Source organism: Pimephales promelas, chromosome 7 (assembly GCF_988280905.1).
Source record: "Pimephales promelas chromosome 7, fPimPro1.hap1.1, whole genome shotgun sequence".
NCBI lineage: Eukaryota > Metazoa > Chordata > Actinopteri > Cypriniformes > Leuciscidae > Pimephales > Pimephales promelas.
Genome location: NC_142775.1, coordinates 34,777,853 through 34,801,915, shown reverse-complemented (window position 1 = coordinate 34,801,915; position 24,063 = coordinate 34,777,853). Strand labels below are relative to the sequence as shown.

Here is a 24,063-nt window from a genome sequence, read left to right as displayed (position 1 = left end):
AAAACAAACCTATCAGAAATAAACCAGATTATCAGTCACAGCTTAGATTTAAATATATTTATTATTAAATCTGATTCTGAATCATTGCATTGCTTTCAGCTTTACAACAGTCGATCAATGTTTGCGGATATCATTCAAATAAAATGGAAATAAAAACAAAATTCTCTGTGACCTCTCGTATAGTTGCCAAGAGTTGACCTTTTTGCCCTCAGGTCTTGGACATTAATGAGAACGGGTTGGAAAAGTGGCCTCTTGATTGTCTACTAGGGCTCTGGCGGAGAGTTAACCTGTCGAACAGCAGACAGAAAGTCAAGGCTGCGGTCCAAACCAGTGAAACTATTCATAATACACACAGAAGTTCACTTCAAGAATGAACTAAGTGTTGTTGGACTTTGAATTAAGGCATTTGTAAAAAGAGCAAATGGAAAGAGAAAGTGCAATATATATGATTTCTCTTTGCTATGAAGTATATTTAGGCTATTCAAGCCACAAATTACTGTGACTGAAATATGCACAATATCCTAGGGTGAAGTCACCACGTATATACAATATTTGTGCTGAATTCTTGTGTTTTTTTTTTTTAATGGAAAACTGATGCTGTGGTGCCGAGTCATAGTCAACAGCTGGAGTCATAGTTTGGCCCTGTCAGTGTGCATAACAATGTGTTGAATTCGAATTTTAATTCTTTCCCCACCATTGACGGAAATTCTATTTTCAATAGACGCTATTACACGTCTTTAAGTTCTGAATGAGAACTGAAACCACCTGATCAAAATAACACAGGCGAATAAGAAGCAGAAACTAGCCATATGTAAGCATATAAATAACATGATCATCAGACAGTAGCCTATATAAATCAAACTTATTAATGAATGAAATGTCGACCCAGGACGAGCTATAGGGCTGAAGCTTTCGGAAAAAAACTAAAAAACTGGTGGTGGTGGGCATAGAGTTAAAGACGTGCCGTTCTCTGTGTGCGACCCTATATAAATTGTTTTGCAAAGCAGGATAGTGTCGGCCCAGATCCGGCCCACATCCGGGCCGTGTGAAATCCATGTGTACCAGATGTGGGCCGGATCTGGGCCGACACTATGTTGCTGTCTGGGGAGGCTCTTTTTAGGGGAAGGGCTCTGATAGTAATGCCATGCAAAGTGATGGAACATAATTTATGAATCATAACCCGCCAAATTGGCTTGCGTTGAAATGAGTTACCCGCCACAGTGGATTTTCACCCTCATTTGGTCGGTGTTCATTTCAAACCCTGGTTAGCATGATCCAGCTTTAATTCCATCCCCACATTTCAGACACTCGTGTCAGAGACTGTACAACAGCCGTGTGGGACTTCAGAGTCACGTCTGCATTAAAAAACTGTCATACCTACAAAAATATTGCTTCTGTCAGAAAAAGATTAATCAATGCCGCCTCAGGCTCTTTCCACGAGAGGTGATCAAAAATAATGTGGCAGGATGTGATTGGTTTCACATTCTTCCCAATGTATTGCTAAATCATCATCGACGGAGCATCCGTTTTCTTATACTCATTATGAAATGTAACAACAAGAAAGTTAACATGAAATAAAACACATTACCACAATGTACAATGGTGTAAAAAAAAGTAAATACTCAAAATGAACTACTAACCACTGAAAGTTTAAAGTCTCAGCGTTTTGACACCATGTTTTGGATTGGACAGTATTTTGGAGTGACGTCATGACTATATTAATTGTTAACACCTGCAAGATGAAATTTACTTTCAAATTATTTTAATCATTGAAAAAAAAGTTACATATAAACAAGTTTAAAAAAACAAAACGGTTCCAAAAGGATATTATTAATGATGTCACTTCCTCGATTCATTCAGCCATTGTCTGACTGTCTTTCCGGTCTCCGTTGTTCTCCTCTTCCTCCTGGAAAAGTGAAGACGGGTCGGTTTGTTTTTTCAGCACCTTTACCCCTGTGAAGAGATTTGAGAAAACGTCAGCTTACACCTTTCAACAGGTGTGACTCTTAAACCTTCACATAACAGCTTACAGTATTTGAATCACAGGCCTACGGTCCAAACCGATGACAATCAGTTTTGTTCTCGCACCATAAATCGACTGTTAACTTTAACCACACTGGCAGTGACTAAATGAAACCTCAAAGATGATGACATTCATAATACTAGAAAGTGTTTTCAAAGTTGATGTGTCAATCACGTTCTGCTGCTGTGTGGATGTGGCATTGGGTTTTCTTTTGGTCAAGCTTGTATTTTCTGAATGCTCAGGTTCAAGTTCACAAATAGTTCAATGAATGGAAGTAAATGGAACAAAAAAATTTAAAGTAAACAGACCTTAAGGAGTAGTTCACTTTTAAAAAAAACTTTCATTTGGACCTTGAACCGTTTGGTTACCAGTAAAGTGCATTATATGGAGAAAAATCCTGGAATGTTTTCATCAAAAACCTTAATTTCTTTTCGACTGAAAAAAGAAAGACATGGACATCTTGGATGACATTGAGTAAATTATCAGCAAAAGGTTTTTTAAAAGTGAACTTCTCCTTTAATCCAAAACATAACCTTGAAATCTGATTGGTTGATAGCAATGCTGTTCCAGGACCAATAAACAACAAATCAACATAATCTGCAAATCGCAGTGAAAGCTTTTCCTACACGTCACATTTCCATGTTTTATGAGCTTATGATCTGGTCCTACCGGGGCCGAACGGTGGCTGGTGCTGGTACGGTGTGTCTTTGCGTCGTGGTGACAGGTCTCCGGGTTCCTCTGACAGTGTGTCCAGCTGTTTCTGAGAGAGTCTCGGAGGAGGATGACTCTCCCTTTCCTCTTGTTGGCTATCGCTGTGCTCTCTACCTGCAGGACGAACACAGCATGAGTCCCAGCATGCATCAGTCTCAGTGTGACCTGACTTACCTCTTTAGATCCAGTTGACTAAAGTCTAGGTCAATTTCATAGCGACCATCTTTATGCAATAGAGTAAATACAATTAGGAGGTTCCAATAAGCTCTTTTCTTAAAGGTGATGCGTGTCATTTTCGAGCAAAACAGAACTGCAGAAATGGGCTAATCACAAGCTTCAAACACATTAGTAGCCTACATTAGAAAATAAATAAAGTTACCACTCATGTCTACTTCAGTGGGAAAGACCAACATTTCCAGTCACTCAAGATTGTTTCAATAAGTCAGCAATCAAATCTCACTACAGACAGAGGTATAAAATTTTGAATAGAGTGCAACAGTGCCCGTCCACTTTTTTAGAGGCGTTGGTTCCGGAAGTATATTTCCATTCATTTCTCCATAGGGATTTTTTTTTTTTTATTTTTTTTTTACAAAAAAGTCTTTGTTAAAACATTATAACAAAGCCAACTTGCTAACCAAGGTAAATCACAACATTGCAAACTTTGATTTGTAGCAGAAGAAGTAAATGAAAATCGACAAAAAAATACAAATGTACAAGAATGTGTACATAAAGGCTTTAGCTGCAATAAAGCATTGCGAACAGCATAATCAAATTAAAAAAACAATGGAGAAATAGAAAACTACTCATTAAAAAATGTTGATTATATATACACTGTAAAAAAATATTGATGGTTTAACTTAAAAAAGCAAGTAACCTGGGTTGCTTTAAAATTTTAAGTTGACTGAACTGGAAAAAGTGAGTTAATACAATGAAGTAGATTAATTTAACCATCAGAAACTCAAAATAATAAGTTATCTCAACTAAATAAATTATTATAAAGTTGATTTGACAAAAGAAAATATGTTGCGATAACAAATCTTGAAAATATTTTTTTACAGTGAACAATATATTTTAAGTTATTGCCAATATGCATATTTGTATTTTGAGAGAAAAATGATTTGATAAACGAGCTATACACTGTAAAACATTTACTATACACTGCAAAACATATCACTTTTTTTTGTCAAATCAACTTAAATAATTTATTTAGTTCAGATAACTTATTATTTTTAGTTTCTGATGATTAAATCAATCTCCTTCATTTTTCCATTTCAATCAACTTAAAATTTTAAGGCAACCCGGTTACTTACTTTTTTAAGTTAAACCAACAACATTTTTTTACAGTGTTTTGACATGATTTGGTTGTTTTGATTCTGACTGGTGGATTTTTGCACAGCATCATGGGTAATGTAGTACCAAAATGACAGTAATATTAGATAAACAGCGCTTACTCAAAATTATTTACATCATTCCTTGTTTTTTTATTTCAAGCTCCAATTTTTTTTTTATTTATGTCATTGTCTCTACTTTACAAGTGAACCAATACCAATAAAGAAATTGTTACAACTCTTCTGAAAGTGCCAAAATATTCTGCCCACATTTCTGGTGCCACAGATCTACATATTGGAAATATTTCAAAACGCCATTTTATCAAATAGAAAAACAAACAGGTCAGATCATTTCAGTACAGATTTCAAAGTGAAGAACAAGCATTACATTTGACACAAATAAAACGAATTCAAGGAAGTCATCACTGGAAGGGAACTTAGAAAGAGCTGAGAAAGTACAATGCATGTATTTAGAGAAAACATGTCTTCTTATTCCAAAGAGTGGAGGGGACAGTAAACGTTTGGGACGGGTCTATGGCGCGCCGGGTACATTATTATGGCTATCGAGAGACAGATGAAGGACTGCTCAAGTTTTTCTGCTCACTTCCTGAGGTGTCTGCTGTGTCTCCTGCATATGAATATACAAAACAATGGATAATAATAATGTTGAAAATAATAATAGAAAAAAGAATGAGGATTTTAAAAGAAAGTGGAGGAGAGACAGAGACAAAAAAAAAAAGTCTTGTCAGTAAAGTCCAGCAGATCTGCCGTCCAAGCAATCAGCTTTTCTTCCACATGCTCGTGCACCAAGAGATTGTTTATGGAGGGTAAAAGCACTCGAAATTAAGTCATAAAATCAATAAATAAATACAAATAAATGTATCCATTTATTTCGTAACAATAAAATAAAGGCACCCATTTATTTTTCAAGGATACAATCAATAATTCATTTTTGAAATAATTAAATATACACATTTTTGTAATAAAAACACAATTATTTGTTAAAACACGTTTATACAAAACAAAAACTGCATTTAAATAATTTAATAATAAAAAGCTAATTTCTGAATGACACCTGTATGAATCATGCATTTTCGGCACGAGAGGTTTTTCATAATAAATACAATATTTTTCAGAATTATTAATGACATTCAGTAGTTTTTGAGAGTAGTTACGAATAATAACATTGATTTAACTATTCATGTTTTGATTTATTTAATTCTTAATTCGTTGTTTACTATAACGTACTTTGGTCCTCCATAATGATTTATTTATTTTACCCTGAGATTTAACCTCGCCCCTTCCCAGTTTTTGTTCTGGACTTACCCCCGGCCCCACTGCTGCCTGGCTGCCCCTCAGTACTGACATAAGACTCATTGCCATTGGGCTCTGAGCTGTTGTGATTGGCCCACTGAGCTTCGTTGTCAAAATGCTGTGCTGTGATTGGACTGGGCGTGTCTGGGCTGTCAGAGAGCCCCGCCTCCTGCTGCTCCTGCCTCTGAAAGTGCTGCTCCACCACCAGCTGCAGCTCTGCACTCAACACAGGACACACAGCACAGCGCCACACAGTGGACACAGGCTATCAGCACAGGCGTGCGATGTGACACATCTGAACCCCATCCAAATCTATGACATCAACCAAAGCACACTCAACGGTTGGCTATGAAATTGAAAATGAATGACTTACGAGATGTATGCATGCTATGTATATCTCAAACCAAAACGTTTTTTTGTTTGTTTTTTTTTTCTTTAAGGAGAGTGTTTATAAAAACAGTGCAAGTTTCATCAGTTGGGCATAGGGCTGGGCAATTTAGAAAAAATCAGCAATTTACCACATAATTTTACTATTTTATTAATACATTAATATATTAAATATTTGTCATCACTCCGAATAGTGATGAGACAAGCGAATTGTTTTGACTTGATTCATTAAAATTGAACTCAGTTGAATGAATCAAAGCTGCTATAGCTTTAATGCAGTTTCGTGTATATTAGCGAGCCGCAAAAAAATAAAAGATTAAAAAATTAGTCTACTGACAAGCTCTTCGGATAACTTATAAATCTCATCATGATATTCACAATGTTGCCTCATTTTATATCACAAGCAAAATCAATGCAAATACGCAAAATAAAATCATATACAATCTCAATATATCCCCCAGCCTAGTTTTTATCACCACCAGCACAGTATTTCTTAATTTCTTATTGACGTATCAGAATAGAGAGCTAATGCACTGTAAGCTGATAGCTCACATGAAGCAGGTCTGAAAGCATCTTAAGAGCTTTCTGAAGGTTTCATCTGCAGACCTGATGATGATGATGATGATGCCTAACGCTTACAGTTCTCATTTATACAACATACTCATTGTCAGAAAGACAATGACATAATTTACCAAAGTGTTAAAAAAGGTTTAACAATGTTTCCTAAGTATCTACCCTAATCAAAAACTTGAAAAAGAGATATAAAATAAAATCAAGCTACAGAAAAGAAATTCCTGAATAATAAACTAACTAAATAGAAGAACCAGGCTAGATAATAGAGCGCAACCGTCGAGTTACAGCAGAAAAAATCCCATTTAATTTAACCTTAAGATTTAAATAATTACAAAAATATCACTTGACACAGACGTACAATTAGCTTTGAAGTTGTTCAGTAATTAAATGTGAATAAAATTCCACAGAAGGCAGAATCAATGTGATTTCAACTGCATTTTTCCTGTTGAAGAATGACATACAAATAGTATGTCATTCCTCAAAATGAATTTGGCGATTAAAATTTTATTTTAAATGTACATTATATATTTTTTTCAACTACATTATATGTATATATATATATATATATATATATATATATATATATATATATATTCAACTACATTATATATAGTTAATATATATATATATATATAAATAAATAAATAATAAATTATATATATATATATATATATATATATATACATATACATATTAAAATGTAGTTGAAAAAAATATATAATGTAGTTTCCAGATTTAAATTCCAATTTTGAATGAATATATATAAATATATATATATTCGACTACATTATATATAGTTAAAATATATATATAATAAATAATAAAATAAATTATATATATATATATATATATATATATATATATATATATATATATATATTCATTCAAAATTGGAATTTAAACCTGGAAAGAACACAATTGGAATGATTGGAATTTTTAGATTTTAAAAAGACATTTTTTGAATACGATTTTTTTTTTTTTGTTGCTTTAATTTTAAAGTTTGTGATGTAATGATTAATTACAGAGCTTGTTTAATTCATGGCTATGTTAATTGAAGACTATTTTGAAATCCCTATTTAGAAAACAAATGGGAAAAAATGCAATTAAGTTCTGCAATCAAGACCACTAAAAAGTCAGCACTACGTACAATCCACTCAGCAGTTTTACCCTGGAAGGAGTTCAGCTCTCCACTTAAATGGATTTTGTCACTATTCAAAGCAATCTTTTAAAAACTTTTCACAATCTCTGGCTAATGGACAGTTAGAAGATCCCTACTTACACAAATGAGGTTTTGACACCACTGAACCACAACTATCCCACACCAGCAGAGCGAACAAGCTTGGCATCTCCGCAAATCAGATTGCTTTAGCTGTTTCTGCCCTGCACCGACCCAAAGGATGCTGAGTGTTCATTCAAAACTGCTCTGCCAGGCTGTCCATTTGAGGCCATCTCTCTAGAATGATGTATCCCCCCCTCCACTCCAATCAATAGCTCAAGCTAATGTGAATTTAGCACGTCCATGCCAGGAAATGGCCTAGTCCATGAGTCAGCGAGGCGGACCTCACCACTCTCCCTCCCCCATCTCATTGTCTAAAACCCTCTGCTTTGTCACAAACGTGGCTTGACGGGCAATGCACATGCTTCATCGTGTTGCATGGTGGCACTTATGTGCAGACAATGTGAGTTTGAATCCTGCTCGGGTCATTTTCTGCTCTATACCGCCCCATTAACTGGACAAAAAGAAAGCTGTAACATTAAAACAAGTATTAAAATAAATACTCTATTCATAACATTGCATGTGCACTGATAGAAAGAGAAAAAGAAAGATGACACATTGTCACTGGAGTGGAAACCCCACAAGAAAAGAGAAAAAGAGGCTACACACACACACTGGAAAGTTTAAGGAGTGACATCTCACAATCTCTAAAGTTGTTGGCTTACTAAAATACTGCATAAACTCCACAAATAAATCATAAATAAAGTCAGTATCACTGTACAATAAGGATTCATTTGCTTACAATAGTTAACTACTGTACATTATTTAAAGCACCCCTATTATGCTTTTTCAGAATTGACCTTACATGTAGTGTGTAATACTGAAGCTGAATGTAAAAGTCTGAAAAGTTTAAGTGTATCACAAATAAAGTTATTGTCTCCCAAAGGGAAGAACGGATTCTGAACTGCCTGAAATGAGTCAATTACAGTCTTACTTTCACAAATTTGCCTAATACCAGTCTATGGTGTTCATTGGCTGAACAATGTCTACTTTGACTCGCCCTCAAACACTGTAGTTGTAACCGAGGCCTGGAAGAGTGTGTTTCGTGTTATCAACATGTTAAGAAGACACTGTTTTCTGCACTACGAAAGCAAATCCACTTTGCATGCGGTAAAAACCGACGTGTAAAACCGGTAAAACCGACGTCATCGTCATTGTTCGTATCAATGTGTGTATCAAGTGCTGAGAAAGATCCAGAGCTGAAATTCAGTTATGGGAATTGACATTTCATTTCCGACATGTGCTGTAAGCGGTAGACCAATCACAACAGACTGGCCCATCTGACCAATCAGAGCAGAGAGAGACTGAATCCTTTATCAAACCCTTTCAGACATTGTGAGATAACAGGTAATGGATATTATTAGAAATTCAAGCGTTTTTCGGTTTTGGAGCGCTTGTAGGAGAACACAACTAGGAACATTTAAAAATAAGGGGCAATTAAGATGAACTAACAATGAACAAGAGTATTTTTTATTCATTAAAGTTTGAGTTCACCCAAAAATGAAAATTCTGTCATGAATTACTCCTCATGTCGTTCCAAACCTGTAAGTCTTTCATTCATTTTTGGGACACAAATGAAGTTTTTTTTTTGTTCTTGTTCATGAAATCTGAGAGCTTTCTGTCCCTCGATTGAAAGCTGCGCAACTGAAACTTTGATGCTTCAAAAAAATAATTTGTACCGTAATTTTCTGAAGAGACACAATCGCTTCATATGATTAACAGATTGAATTTAGGCTTTTATTGACATGTTGATTAGCGAACATAAACAGAAGCTTGCTTGACTTGCGAGAACAAACCTCATTGGTTCTTACAGAAGCTCAAACGTGCTGCGTAACAGGAGAATGAACCTCATTGGCTCTCACACGTTAAGCGCACATGCTCAAGCTTCCGCTTACCACAACTGATGTGTGCATTGATGAATGTTTATTTGCAAATAAAAGCATAAATTCAATCAGTTCATCATATAAAGAGATCGAGTCTCTTCAGAAATCTTTGACTAAACCACTCTATTCATATGGATTAGTTTTACAATCTCTTTCTGAACTTTTTGAAGAGTCAACGCAGTAGTTGTGTAGCTGTCAATGGAGGAACAGAAAGCGCTCACATTTCATCAAAAAAAAAAAAATCTTCAGTTGTGTTCTAAAGAGGAAAGAAAGTCTTACGGGTTTGGAACTACATCAGGGTGAGTAATAATGACAGAATTTTCATTTTTAGGTGAACTAAACCCTTCAACATTCTCAAAGATTTATAAATGCTGCACACACATTGTTCACTGTTAGTTCAGCTAATAATGCATTAAGTAATGTTAACAAATGAGACCTTATTGCAAAGTGTTACCATAAAAGGAAAAGAAAAGAAAAGAGCAAACACAAAATGAATCTCCAGCTATTTGATTCAAAAATGCCCAAACATTAAATCTGAAAAGCTGTTAATTAGATGTAGTTAACTGTGCAAAAAAAACGAAAGTCTTTTTGAATTAAGATTACAAAGGATACATTTTATGAATAAAAATGCTTTTTTATTAAAAAAGAACTATGTCAAATGCTGTTTACTCTCTTATATCATTATGTAGTATACTGTAGTTGAAAAGTCTGAGACCACATTAAAATCTGGGATAGAATAGAATTTAAAACTGAAAAAAAAAATATTTTAAAAATATTAAGGTGTGTTCTTTTTAAATTTTAAACACTGCACTAGGCCATTGATCAAATCATTAAATTTGTGAATTTGTGACACTCAGATGACATTGCTTCCACTGAAGCTCAAGTGCTCTGAATTATTCTCAAATCATGCTGGAAAAGAAAAAAACACATGCTGCAAATTAGATGCATATTCAGTATGCTGTCAGACCTCTGGGAGTGTATGTGGTTGAGAGCGGAGGAACTGTGTTAATATTAGCGACTGGTCCATAAGCACGAGCAGTGCGAGTAGTCTGTTGAGTGGGCTGCATGTGTGGGTCACTGGATGCAAATCACCGCCCCCATCGGTGAAATATGTGTAGTGTGAATGTTAATGGAGAAGATGGCATGGCTGAGTGAGTAAGTGTACTGTGGATCAAACACAGATGGCATAGACAGAGCATTCCTACTATGCAGATGAATTATTGCAGTAATATAGTATAAAAAAATACTTTTTTTAATTATTGAAATTGCTTAATAATTAAGTAAGTTTTACACAATGTTCTCTAAATTTGGAGCTGATGTTGTTATTTTTAATTGATTATCAGTTTATAGATTTTTCCTGCATGTGTCCAGTCATCAGAATAACTTTCCATCCTGTTAATCTTTTGTAAAATCCTTATAACTACAAAAAAAAAAAAAAAATAATAATAATAATAAACATGACAATCCTTCAGGAGGTGACATCCAGAGAAATCAACAACACAAAAAAGCGTAATAACAGTGTAATACCCATGTCATTATACAAATTTGTGTCATAAATCATATAAACACACACACAAACACACGCACGCCCACATGCACGCACGCATAAATAATTAAATAATAAGGATGAATATTAAAAGTAATAATGAAACAATATTACAAATATTATAAAAAATATGTACATTTCTGCATATCACAGTGATTATTTCAGTATAATTGAGATAATATAATAGTTTTTATTCATATTTTGAATGGTTTTCATTTTTATATTTTCTGTTTTCATTTCAATTTTACTTAAATTTTGAATAATTTTGTTGAATTATTTTATTTAAATTCAATCAAAATGTGAAATGTTTGCCTTTGCAATTACCTGAAATAAAATGAACTATTAAGAAAAACGTGTTTTATTCAATATTAAAAAAATGTAAAAAAAAAAAACAACAACAACAAAATCAGATTTAGTATTAGATTTAGTATCAGTTAATATAATAACCCTAGCATATTATGAACTGTACATCTGTATAAATATACAATATTATTCAAATAATATTTATAATACATTTATTTACATTATAAATAACTGTATAAATATTAAATGGTTTGTTTGACTTGAGGACGATGATATCAATATAATTAACGGTGTAAATATGAAAGTTTAGCCAACTCTCAATCATCACTGAGACATTTGTTCATCATATAAATTTTCTAGCTAAATAGTATTTAAAAAGTCTTGAGTTTGGTCAAGGCCTTTTTTCTAAAAGTCTGGTGTATCCCTTCATAAAAACTTTATAAATTCTGACACGAGCATATACATTTTTTAAGAGCCCCAAAGGTACTGCATAACAGGAATGACTCAGATGGTGTATGGTTGCGTAAGAGCCTGAAACGTCACATTATGCAGATGGTGTGTATGGTACCTCTCATGGTCGGTGGCGTGTAGACGCTCTGTTTCCTCTGGGCTGGAGACAGCTGGGCACTCTGGGCCTGGCGTGGACAGTGGAAAAGCACAGCGTGAGAGAGGGGATCTGATTTCACACAGACTCTATTTCAGGAGTTTTGCTCCAGCAGGAAATCAATGACAACTGCATCAGAACTCCATCCATCTCGCAGGAAAGCATCTCAGCATAGAGAGCTGTGCAGAGAAGCACCCGGAGGCTTAGCTTACATACCGCCACGTCCACTAAGACGGCTGGAAAGGAATAGCGTGTGATGTCTGATACGGTGTGTGAGTGAGGAAGATCAGATCTAATGCTCGTGTTAAGTGCTGGGTTCTCTGTTATTGCTTTAGAGTACTCACCTCTGTTTGATTTCCTGTAGTCTGCTTGTCATCTCCTGGAGGGGAAAAATCAACAGAGGGACTTACTGTTTTCTGTGCTTTATAGATTCAGAAAATGCAGCTAAAAAGTAACAGCGCTCCAAAGAGAGAAAAAAAAAGATTCTACATTATCAAAAATATTGGCACACTGTAAGGTTCCATGAAGAACCTTTAAAATCCATGGAACCTTTCCATTTATGTAAAGGTTCTTTAAATTATTATAACGTTCTTTACACTCAGAACACAGTCATGCTTTTAAAGGGATACTCCACTTTTTTTGGAAATAGGCTCATTTTACAACTCCCCCAGAGTTAAACAGTTGGGTTTTACCATTTTCTAATGTATTCAGCCGATTTATTGATATTTTTAAAAATGTCGGTAACCAGACAGCCTCATTGACTTCCATAGTATATTTTTTTCCTACTATGGAAGTCAATGGGACCAGAAGCTGTTTGGTTACTGATATTCTTTTAAATATCAGAAGATCGGCTGAATGGATTCGAAAACGGTAAAACTCAACTGTTTAACTCTAGGGGAGTTGTAAAATGAGGCTATTTCCAAAAAAAGTGGAGTACTATCCCTTTAAGAATTGTTCACTGAAAGTTTCTTCAATGACACCAAAAAGGTTCTTATATGCATAGGTGTAATTTGCAGGTGTAACCACTTTTTGCCAGGGTTGATATTGTCCTCACCACTTTTGAAATATCTCGCGGCACGGATGTAACTAATACAAATAAATAAAACATCTCTAGTTACCTAGAAGAGCATTCATTTCGTTAGTTTGTTATAAGAGGCGATCTAGCACACTGAAATATGTTGTTTTTGAAATCAAATGATCAAAGTGCTCTTCGATCCTGCAATCAGTGGCGCGGATACAGTGTTCTCTTGTGGCTTCACAAGGACGCGCGCTTTAATCCGTTGCGGAGACTCTCAATTCGTTCCGGTGAAATCACAAAGTATGTGACACAATATGAAAAATCACAATATGAGACGCAGATATATATGGGCCAGAAGGCGCCTCCTAGTGGTCTAACCCTAACATAACCGCAGACCTAAACCTACCCATAACCGAAGCGTGTTATGTTGACGCTAAAGGGTGCCATGTGCGTCGGAATTAGACGCAATGTCAAAAGTGTCACTAAATGACGCCCTAGGATGAGAATACGTTGTTTAAACATAGTTCTAATACAAGTTAAAACTGTATTGCTGGTGTAAATCATAATTGCAAATGTGCAATGTCAATTGGTGTAGATAGAAGAACCATAAAAAAACATATTTAACTTTGAGCTGTATAATTGTAAATGTGATTAATTGAACTTTTTTTATTGATTTGTTATGGATGTTTAAATCTCTTCTTAAGTTATAGAGTAACATGTTCTTGAAAAAGGCAAAAGGCAATCGGTTTGCATGCTAAATCCAATTGCTGTTCAAGTAAATACAACCGAGAAATGCCAAGTTGCAGGAAATGTTATATTAATTAGTTCAACTTAAATTGTTGTTGGGAGAAACACACATACACTGTGAAAAAATATTGTTGGGTTAACTTAAAGTAAGTAACCAGGTTGCCTTAAAATTTTAAGTTGATTGAACTGGAAAAACGTGACTTAATACAATGAAGGAGATTGATTTAATCATCAGAAACGCAAAATAATAAGTTATCTCAACTAAATAAATTATTTAAGTTGATTTGACAAAATAAAAAAATGTTGTGATAACAAATCTTGAAAATATTTTTTTAAATGTGTAGTAAATTGCACTGGAAATGATTTAGTTGCTGAAAATAATCATTCTGAGTTACTTCAACTCATGTGTACAGTAAGTGTACAACACTAAATAAGCATCTGTTAGTACAACATACTATCCTCATTTCACTTGTTTTTTTGGGGGGAATTTGCAATGTAATATGTTGCATGATGGAAACAATCTGTACCCCTAATATCCTTTAACAGAACCGAATTCTGTTAAAGGATATTAGGGGTAAAGCCAAATTTAGACCAATTATGTCTTAATGGATCCAAGAATGGAATGTGTTAGGTGACTAGCAAAATTAGATTTTAGATTCCACTCCCAAGTTTCTGTTTCCTAATGCAAACTGCTTTTATGAGGCCGACCCATTTCTTTCCCTGACTAAGCGGGGCTTATACATTATTTCAGATGTTAAAAAGTCGGGATATTTGTTCATTTCAGGTCTTGAAAGACCAATTTAGTCATCCTGGTCATCATATTTTTTTTTAGGGCAACTTAGAGTTTCATGCATGCTCTCAAAGCGTATGCCTTGAGGAAACAAACTGACTCTTTAGTGGTCTCTGGGCTCCAAATGATTTTATAAAAACTGGAGTGTTCTCATAAACCTTTCGTAATTTGCATATGCAGTGAGGATCTGGAACATTCGCAATCTGATATTCACTGGAAGGTTGTTATTGCTGCAGCTTCAATGAACCAAAAACGTCAAATTATTCCTTCTCATTTTGTTCACACATATTATTGCACACAAAAAGAGTGCTCAGATGAAAACATCCTCGTATAATATTACATATATTTGCAATGTTTTTGAAAAAAAGTATTTTATGCTCACCGAAGCTTAATTCATTTGATCAAAAATACAATAAAAATAGATTAATACAATTTAAAAAATAATTTTAACATATTTTAAAATGCAATTTATATGATGGCAAAGCTGAATTTTGTGAGTCTCATGTGATTCTTCAGAAATCAGTCTAATATGCTGATATGGAGCTCAAGAAACATTTATTTTTATGTTGAAAACAGTTGTGCTGCTGGAAACTGTGATTGATGCTTTGATAAATAGCATTTGTGTTAAAAAGAAATCTTTTAACATTACTGTATCATACTGAATAAAAATATTAATTGAAATAAAAACAATCATTTGAAGAAGTCACATTTAAAAATGAATGACATTTATAACACAAATGCTATTAGATTTAAAACACCAAAGTTGCATTAATATTGAAGAAATATCACTTTTTAGCAGTCAAAACAATAGAAATATTGTTTGATCAACCTGATTTACCATGTGATTAAAAATATTTGCAAAACCTTGCAAAAAGTGAAATTAATTCCGACAAAATCATTTTTGTTAATGCCAAACATATGATATGTTTTGTGGGCCACTATGTTTTCAACACTAATTTGTTGTGAATAGTCTGTTTTCATGCAATCATACAATGAAAGCTATTATACTGTGAGGAGTGTATATGCACTGACGTTTCACTTGTTTAAGGGGGAAAGTAGACTTTAAAAGCCCCTGAATTCTCTTAAAGCCACTGAACATCTTTATTCACTGACCTAATAGCCACTTAAGCCCATAAATGAAGCCTGAGCAAACGCTGGATTATGACTTCAGACCTGATGTTAAGTAGAACCAGAGGAACACAGTGAACAGTAGCCAGAAGAGCTTTCTTCTTTCATGGGCCCAGTGGCTCCACACATGAGGACCTTGTTAAAAAGACGAATCGTACAAAACGTCCGTGCCACAGGCACAGGTTTTCCTGCACCAAATTACCACTCTAACCGCAATAACAAGCCAAGCCGCTCTTCGACTTCATCTTCGGCTCGCAGTTACACGTTGCCCAGTTTATGACAAGCGGCGCTCGTGTGACGCAAGTTCTTAAAGCTTCAAAAACGTTCTTTATTCGGGACCGACTCCAAGTGTTTTGGATCAGAGGAAGAAATGCCAGCCAAACAAAGAGGTGCTTGTTTTGTGAATGCAGCTCTGTGCGTCCCACCTCCTCTACACGCCCCTGCGATCTACATCCAAAATCACAACCGCAACTCCACAAAAACCACCCAGTAATAAATCTGCATCAATCGGGGGAAAACAAACAGCTCTGAAATTAACAGCGTTTCCCAGTCATTTGTCAGGTTTGAATGGCTTTGTTGGAGAGCATGTCATCTCTGTTGAGTAAGACCTGGCGAGCGAAGGGAAGCTCGTGAGCTCATAAAAAGGCCTTCTTCTCGAGCAGAACCGGCAGATGGCAATACTGGCTCCGGCGGGAGGGTTTGGTTTAGCTTTATCATGAAAACCAGTCGACTCTGCCAAGTCAAACACAAGAGTATGGGCACATATGATCTCTGTGAGTTTCCAGCCAAGAGTCCATGGCACTCGGATGAGGCGGGTCATTGCTATTCATTTATGAAGATGCTGGATGTTTGAATACATCACTGATTCTTGAGACACAAAACAAAACATGTCACGGCTTCACCTGCCATTAGTTCTAAAACAGATACTAGCACTACAGCGTTCTTGCACACATGGCACGCACACACACACACAATTTTATTTACTGTTTATTTGATCAAAATTATTACAATTATCACTCACCACACCTAAAATGGCCTCAAATCAACACTTTATTCATATTAAAAAAGATTTAGTAACATAATTTAATGTAAATATAAAAAAAATACAATTATTTTTTGGAAAAACACTGTTCTTACAAAAGGAATTGATTAATATTAATTTTTTTTTTTTTACCTTTTGTAAACAATACCAGATATTTATTTAAAATTAAAACAAAAAATCAGGCAAGATGAAAGATCATCTTTCCATATTTTACTGGCAATGATTTCAACGACATCAAACAGACTCTATAGTGATTTATATATTTAATTTGAGGTAAGTGTGCATTTTCTGTCCTAATCATATCAACATATCAACTAACATTGTAAAAAAGCTGTTTGGGATTTTTTTTTTTTTAGTTGGACCAATCAGAAGCTGGATTTAATACATTTGTGATATGCAAAAAAAAATGCAAAAATATGAATTTATCTCTGCCTGAGGTGACAATTTATTAATTTATTTATAGAGCTGAAAATCAGTTTGAAACCATTCCGTATCTCAATTTATTCATTCAATTAAGTGAATCCTAAATTAACCATTATTTATCAGTAAAATCACTAATTTTGTTAGAAAGTTCGAAGCAGGACAGAATCATTTGAAACTTTCTGAACTGATAAACTGTTTTTTTTTCTTCTGTTCTGTAGCTTGTTTTACAGTTCTCAACAATCACTCATGTCTGATCTCATATCCTGAGAACTCAAAATATTCCGTCATAATGTGAAAACAATCAATCATAAGCTTCTGTAAATTATTTTCTGTCTTCAAGTGCTTCTGACTTATAAGCTTGGAACTCATAATTACGATGTGATGTGTTATAGATTTTCAGTCCGAATAAATCGGAGGCATTGCGCAATTTCATATTTCTTTCTCTCTTTTCATTTGACAAAAACAGGAAGCTTTTTTAGTGCTAATGCAACACTGGAGAACAAAGGATGTGCATTAGGTGTAGAAATGATGATTTATCTGTGTATTTTATCATTTTCATGGAGCCACAGAGAAATATGGGACGTTTTGTCTCACAAGCCTGGCGCCTCATAAACATGGCTAAATGTGCTTTCTGTCTAGCTTTATTACTGTTTATCAAAATGTAAACAGTGCAAATTATACAGTCAATTAAAACTTAATTATGAACAACCAATTAGCTATCACTCTTTATTTTCCCCAAGTAAAAACATTGTGGTGGGGCTCCAATCGTGAACATGATCGTTCAGGCATGACTCGAAGGCAACATTTGTTTGGATTCTGAAATGATTTCTCTACATTTACAGTGCCAAAAAAACCTGCTTCGCTTTCTCATGTGGGCTGTTGAGTGGGATTAGGGTCGAGGTTACCATGTTTACAGATGACGCTAGTGTGTTGGTATTTCCCTCAAGTGGAAAACTTTGTTGTGGAAAACATATGAAATTTGTCAGCATAATGCAAGTTTGATGGCAAAAGTCCTCTAGTAAAGACTATGACTGTTCCATGCAAGTCTTGAGGAACCAGTGGGTTACCTATTGAAGCAAAACATTACAAAAGGTTATTGTGAATTTAAATTGTTGAAATGAAGTGCGATAAAATGTTACACAGTAAGATCGAAATTTGCAATTGTGATTTAAAACTTGCAATCAAGAGAAATAAGTTGCAATTGTTTTCCAAATTCTTGAAAATGCTTGAGTTTGTGAGATACAATTATGAGATAAAAACTCACAGTTGGTGGATACCGAGTCACATTGTGAGATTTAAAGCCATATTGTGAGATAACAAGACACAGTGGGACATATAAAATCCCATTTGAAGATATGAAGTCATATTGTGGGATATAAAGTCAATCATAGGGGATATAAAGTCAAAGTATAATGGTGGATATGTCACATTGTGAGATTTAAGGTTAGATTACTAGACAAAGTGACCTTGTGAGATTCAAGGTCACATTGTGATGTATAAAGTCACCTTGAAAGATTTTAGATCACATTGTAAGATTTAAAGTCATAATTGTGACTTGTGAGATATAACAACACTGAGAAATAAAGTCACAAATGGTAGATATTAAGTCCCATTTTGAGATTTAAAGTCACATTGGGGCATAGCATGACATTTGGAGATAATAAAGTCGTATTAGGGGTATTGTCATATTGTAAGACATAAAATTGAAGATATAAAGTCACATTGTGACATGACAGGCTTACACTAAGACAGACAGTGCTTACACTAAGCTAGGATTAAACCTTAGTTCATTCAGGGCATTTAAGTAGCTTTTGTAAATGTGCCTAAGGAAAAAAAAAAACATTACTGGTGTGCATCTTGGGACAAAACAATGGCACTGATACGTCAATGCAAGATTCTTTCTGCCAAAACAGCTCAAACATGCATTTTAGTCTGGGACTACACTGTAAATATGCTTTATCTAATCAAAAAAATTGTGGCAACAGATTACAAGCAATATTATGAATTAAATTTAACAATTAGAATTGAGTAACAATTAATCAAATTAATTCCTTAAAAGTTAACCATTTAAAATGAGTAAAACTTACAACAACAACCCAAAACACATAAATTGAAGTCACCATTATGGTGATCAGTGTTTGTTTTAACATTTCAGTTTTCTCCTTCAGTGATTCTGCTTGTTAACATCAGGTGACTTCAATGTTGGCAATATAAAATAAAGAGTTCTCAATTAATCTTACAATTAATTTGTAAACTTTACTCATTTTAAATGGTTAACTTAAGGAATCATTAGTACTCAATGCTAATTTGTTACATTTAATTAATAATATTACTTGTAATCTGTTGCCACAATTCTATTGATTAGATAAAGTATATTCATTTTTACAGTGTAGACTTAAGTCTGTGAAACTGGGGAGTAAATGGTATATTTTAAGTAAATTGGTAGATATTACATCACATTGTCAACTAGTACATTGTGAGATGTAAAATCACCAGGATGGGATATGAAATCACAATTCCCTTTTTAATGGTGAAAACGGGCTTCTAAAGGGTCATTTGCAGAAGCACATACTAAGTGTAGGTATAATTGAATCTCAGCCAAAGACATCCCATCCATTTCCCAAACAACCATGAATTCCTATTATAGAAAAGCCTTATCACTCTACATTGAGGTTAAACTGAAAGTTCACCCAGAAGAGACAACTCTTGAAAAAGACGACGTAGCTTTGGCTCAACGGTCCACACAGACTGGCCGCTCACATACGCTGACGCCATAGGTGGGTTGTTTGTGCTGATAGCAGCCTGTTGACCATTGCCACATTCTCAGCGTGTTGTCCTGTCCCGACCCAAGGCTAGATTACAGACGCTCCGACGTGAAATGACCTCGCCAGACCTATCATGTTGTCCTTTAAACCAGAAGAGCACATTTCCTCCCGCAATATCATATAATGATTGTACATGAGAATTGGAGAGGGCCTTTTTTCATAACAATACAGAAACCCACGGCTTTATGTAAACAAAGGCAGCAATTCAAAAGGAATACTCCACAGCTGAACCCTTACAGCAACCAAACCTTGAAAAACACCACCAAATGATGCTCAAATATACACTAACTCTGGTTTGTTTTTGAAAAGAGCAGTCATGAGTTCTAACCCTAATGCATTAGGGATGCTAAATAACCAAAGCATACGTATTGAGATCTGTACAATGAGTGAATACCTGGAACTTTACCCTAAAGGTTCTGCTTAATGAGAGACAGACCGTTCACTGTAGATTCTTGTCTTGATTTAGATGCATTTAGGTTGCACAAGGACTTCAAATAGCAGTTCAATAGGGCTTTGTTTGCTACAACCCAACAGCCCATATAGGTTGAACCAGCTCTTTCAGTGAATATAAACAAGCATGGTTTAAGGCTCTTACCTGATGCACTGGGATCATTGTAGATGACCAATGTGGCTGGAGTTGGTCTCCGTTTGCGAATCTGAAGAGAGAAAGAAATAAATTCTATAACAATATTGTTATTCAATAAAGTGGAGGAACTATAGGGATTCTTAGGCCTGACATGGAGCAGAGTGAATAAAACCCCTTTAACCATGCAAACCACTGTGATACACAGCACTGAGTGGATTTTTAGTTTAACATTATTAGGTGAAAAAAAAAACCTAAGCCTAAGCTGGTTTTCTGATCTTAGTTGGTTTAAGCTGGTCCAAAACACAAATCACATTTACGTAATGAGCACATAAAGAGCAATTCTTACGCTTATATTGTTCATTTCACATGTAGGGTACCTCAAAATGTTACTTAAAAAAGCATCAACATGATTAAGATATGACATTGAGAGTCCAGACATGGTGAAAAGCTTGATGAATAACAAATGAAGGAATAATTTTTCTAATGATCTGTCCAGTTTTCCAAGAGTTTTTTCTTTCTTTCTGTGATCCAAGTTATACGACAACTTTGAACATGGCTCATCCAAATGGGATTTAGATCTCTATCTACTCTACTTGTAGTATTCCATGATAGTTTTAGTAGTTTAGTAAGTGTTAGCTGACAATAACAGATGGAACATGGGCGTAAAATGTTCATGCTGACTGATTTACCCCATGTGTCCGGACACCAGCATTTGTTGGGTGATTCACTGGGTCAATATAATCAATTCCCTGAGGAAGGCTGCTGGGTTTAGATCACATTTAGCCTCACAACATGCTGTCTTAACACATGTGAAACAGCACGAGCTCACACTCAACAACGTCGTCCTCCATCCACGTGTTTAATATACCTAAACATCAGAGTCAGTTTGATAAACAATAAGAATGACCCAGAGTGTGAAAGAGATTCAGGAGCTGTCACTTGAACTATCGGGCCAGTACTGCGTTCTCACAACATCAACGTTTGTTGATCCTACGCTATCTCACGACCAATTCGTACAAATTCGTACAAGTGATTCAAAAGTGGCTAATTCGTACTAATTCATACGACCTCACTCGTACGAATTTGTACGATTTGTCTAAACCCACGTGACGGTTATGTTTAGAGGCGGGGTCAGGGGTAGGTCATTCGTACTAATTCATATGAAATGGCTATTTCGGAAAATATGTACGATTTAGCAAAATCGCACTAATTCGTACGAGTGAGGTCGTACGAATTGTTACGAATTAGCCACCTCGTAAAATTCGTACGGATTCCCGTGAGATCGGGTTGGTTGATCATGTACATCTGTAATCAATCCCAAGCCAACTCACTGAGTTTCTCATGGTCTTACTGGATGTTTTGAATGCTGGTGGTGTCACTAAGGTAATGTTTTTTAGTTTGGTAAATAGCTTGTTGAAAACGACTATTCCAAGCGTCTCGGATGCAGATAGAGCAAATCAAAACTGGTCAGTTTCCAGAAAAAGCCAATAAGCTAGCCAAATGTTTATCCAGCATGTGTTGATTTTTGGTATGGTGGTGATGGTGCAGTGGATAAGACACATGCCTTTGGTGTGAGAGACCCGGGTTCGAATCCACTGTGAGGCACCAATGTGTCCCTGAGCAAGACACTTAAAGGGATACTCCACTTTTTTTGGAAATAGGCTCATTTTACCACTCCCCCAGAGTTAAACATTTGGGTTTTTACCATTTTCGAATGTATTCAGCCGATTTTTTGATATTTAGAAGAATATCGGTAACCAGACAATTTGTGGTCTCATTGACTTCCAAAGTATATTTGGTAACACTTTACAATAAGGTTCATTAGTTAACATTAGTAAATGCATTAACTAACATGAACTAACGATGAGCAATGCATTAGTTACAGTGTTTTTTAATCTTTGTTAATGTTAGTTAATACAAATACAGCTGTTCATTGTGCGTTCATGTTAGTTCACAGTGCATTAACTAATGTTAACTAATACAACCTTTGATTTTAATGACGTATTAGTAAATGTTGGAATTAAGATTAAAAAATGCTGAAGAAATATTGTTCATTCTTAGTACATGTTAACTAATGTAGTTAACTAATGTTAACTAATTAACCTTATTGTAAAGTGTTACCGTATATATTTTTTTCCTACTATGGAAGTCAATGGGACCAGAAACCGTCTGGTTACTGATATTCTTCTAAATATCAGAAAATCCGCTGAATGGATTTGAAAATGATCAAACTATCCCTTTAACCCCTAGTTGCTCCAGAGGTGCGTGCGACCTCTGACATATATAGCAATTGTGAGTCGCTTTGGATAAAAGCGTCAGTTAAATGAATAAATGTAAATATAGGAGAGACCAAAGCTAATTGTCACAAGGCTTATATCAAATTTTGAGTCAAATTTTATTTTACTGAAAAATCTGACCTACTACTAGCCTGATTGCTCCTGCACAAGCTTTACAACCACTGAGCTTTGAACCAGCATTGTTCCTTTAAAAGAAAAAAAGTATCCATGAAGAAAGAGCGAATGCCACCTTTACTGATGGAGAACTTACTCAGCACAAGAGAACGTGCCACTGATTGGACATACCAGCATCATCATAAAATCAGCCCAGCACTTTCCTGTTGTCACACTGTCAGCAACAGCGCCAACATCAAACACTTTTACTGCCAGGCATGCAGCCTCTCCGCTGGATCTAGATCCATCAATGAACAGCTCTACTAGCTGGAACACAACAAACATCTAGTCTGCTGCATGCAACCACAATTAAACAATTGTTTTATGATGCACATTTTCCCTTTAGCACCAAATACACACTCATTGCATTACCGTTGTCATTTTTTAAGAAGCAAAAAGTATTGCAATTTGCACTAATCCTCACACTAAAGTGCATGCACATTCAAAACACTATTTGTTACATTCTGTGCATTTAAAAAAAATGACATATATTTACCAAGCACTACAATCCCACAATGCATGACATCATATCATAAAACTGATTTTGACATTAATCTGCAGAGATCTGATGCTTCGAGACCGTCTCAAGGGAGCCAAAGAGGTTCCATTAGGCCAAAGTCTCCATTAATGCAAAAATAAAGAGCCTCTCTCTACTTACATGCTCGGCCGCCTGGGGATCCAACTGGCTCTGGAAGAGTGGAACGGCAAACTGAATTTTCTTGGGGCTGTTGGGCTCCATGCTGAAAGAGAGAGCTGACGGAGAGAGAGATGGAGACAAACTGGACCCTACTTATCAGTCACTGTGTTTTCTCTCTCTCCTGTACAGCCCGCCTTCCTTTAGAGAGAGAGAGAGAGAGAGAGAAAGAGAGAGAGAGAGAGAGAGAGAGAGAGAGAGAGAGAGAGAGGATAAGCCTCAGAGACAAACAGCAGAACAAACAGTCAGTCTGTCCTTCCCACATCCATGTTGTCCCACTCACTTCGCTTTGGTCCTGTGTCCCATAAACCACACAGAAGCGAGGATTGGCTGCAGGTCTTTCTCAGTGTGAGTTTTCCGACTGCTCTGGGACACGCTCAGATCTCTCTCTGCTTTGCTTTCTCTCTCGCTC

At 35.4% G+C, this 24,063-nt stretch overlaps 1 protein-coding gene across 3 annotated transcripts; it reads right to left on the bottom strand.

Moving 5' to 3' along the window:
* Positions 1-42: 42 nt before the first annotated feature.
* Positions 43-24,063, bottom strand: ppp1r1c (protein phosphatase 1, regulatory (inhibitor) subunit 1C). 3 transcript variants are annotated; one of them, XR_016169330.1, is made up of 8 exons: positions 23,935-24,063; positions 23,616-23,792; positions 20,517-20,577; positions 12,293-12,327; positions 11,913-11,979; positions 2,693-2,848; positions 1,641-1,953; positions 43-287 (listed from the first exon to the last, which is right to left on the bottom strand). XR_016169330.1 is itself a non-coding variant. In XM_039683506.2 (7 exons), exons 2-7 carry the CDS (start codon positions 23,694-23,696, stop codon positions 1,853-1,855), a joined length of 501 nt encoding a protein of 166 aa, XP_039539440.2. In that variant the 5' UTR covers positions 23,697-23,792; positions 23,935-24,063; the 3' UTR covers positions 43-1,852. The 3 variants fall into 3 exon arrangements, 2 of the variants coding, with proteins under 2 accessions (XP_039539440.2, XP_039539439.1); XM_039683506.2 differs by having other exon boundaries at positions 43-1,953; XM_039683505.2 differs by lacking the exons at positions 43-287; positions 1,641-1,953; positions 2,693-2,848 and adding exons at positions 3,334-4,690; positions 5,389-5,592.

What these genes read in the sequence shown, in the direction of transcription:
- ppp1r1c (XM_039683505.2), bottom strand. Translation starts at nt 23,696, where the DNA reads ATGGAGCCCAACAGCCCCAAGAAAATTCAGTTTGCCGTTCCACTCTTC. An exon ending in ATCCCCAGGCGGCCGAGCAT is followed by an intron (nt 20,578 to 23,615) that starts GTAAGTAGAGAG and finishes TTCTCTCTTCAG; the next exon opens with ATTCGCAAACGGAGACCAAC. An exon ending in CTACAGGAAATCAAACAGAG is followed by an intron (nt 11,980 to 12,292) that starts GTGAGTACTCTA and finishes TGTCCACGCCAG; the next exon opens with GCCCAGAGTGCCCAGCTGTC.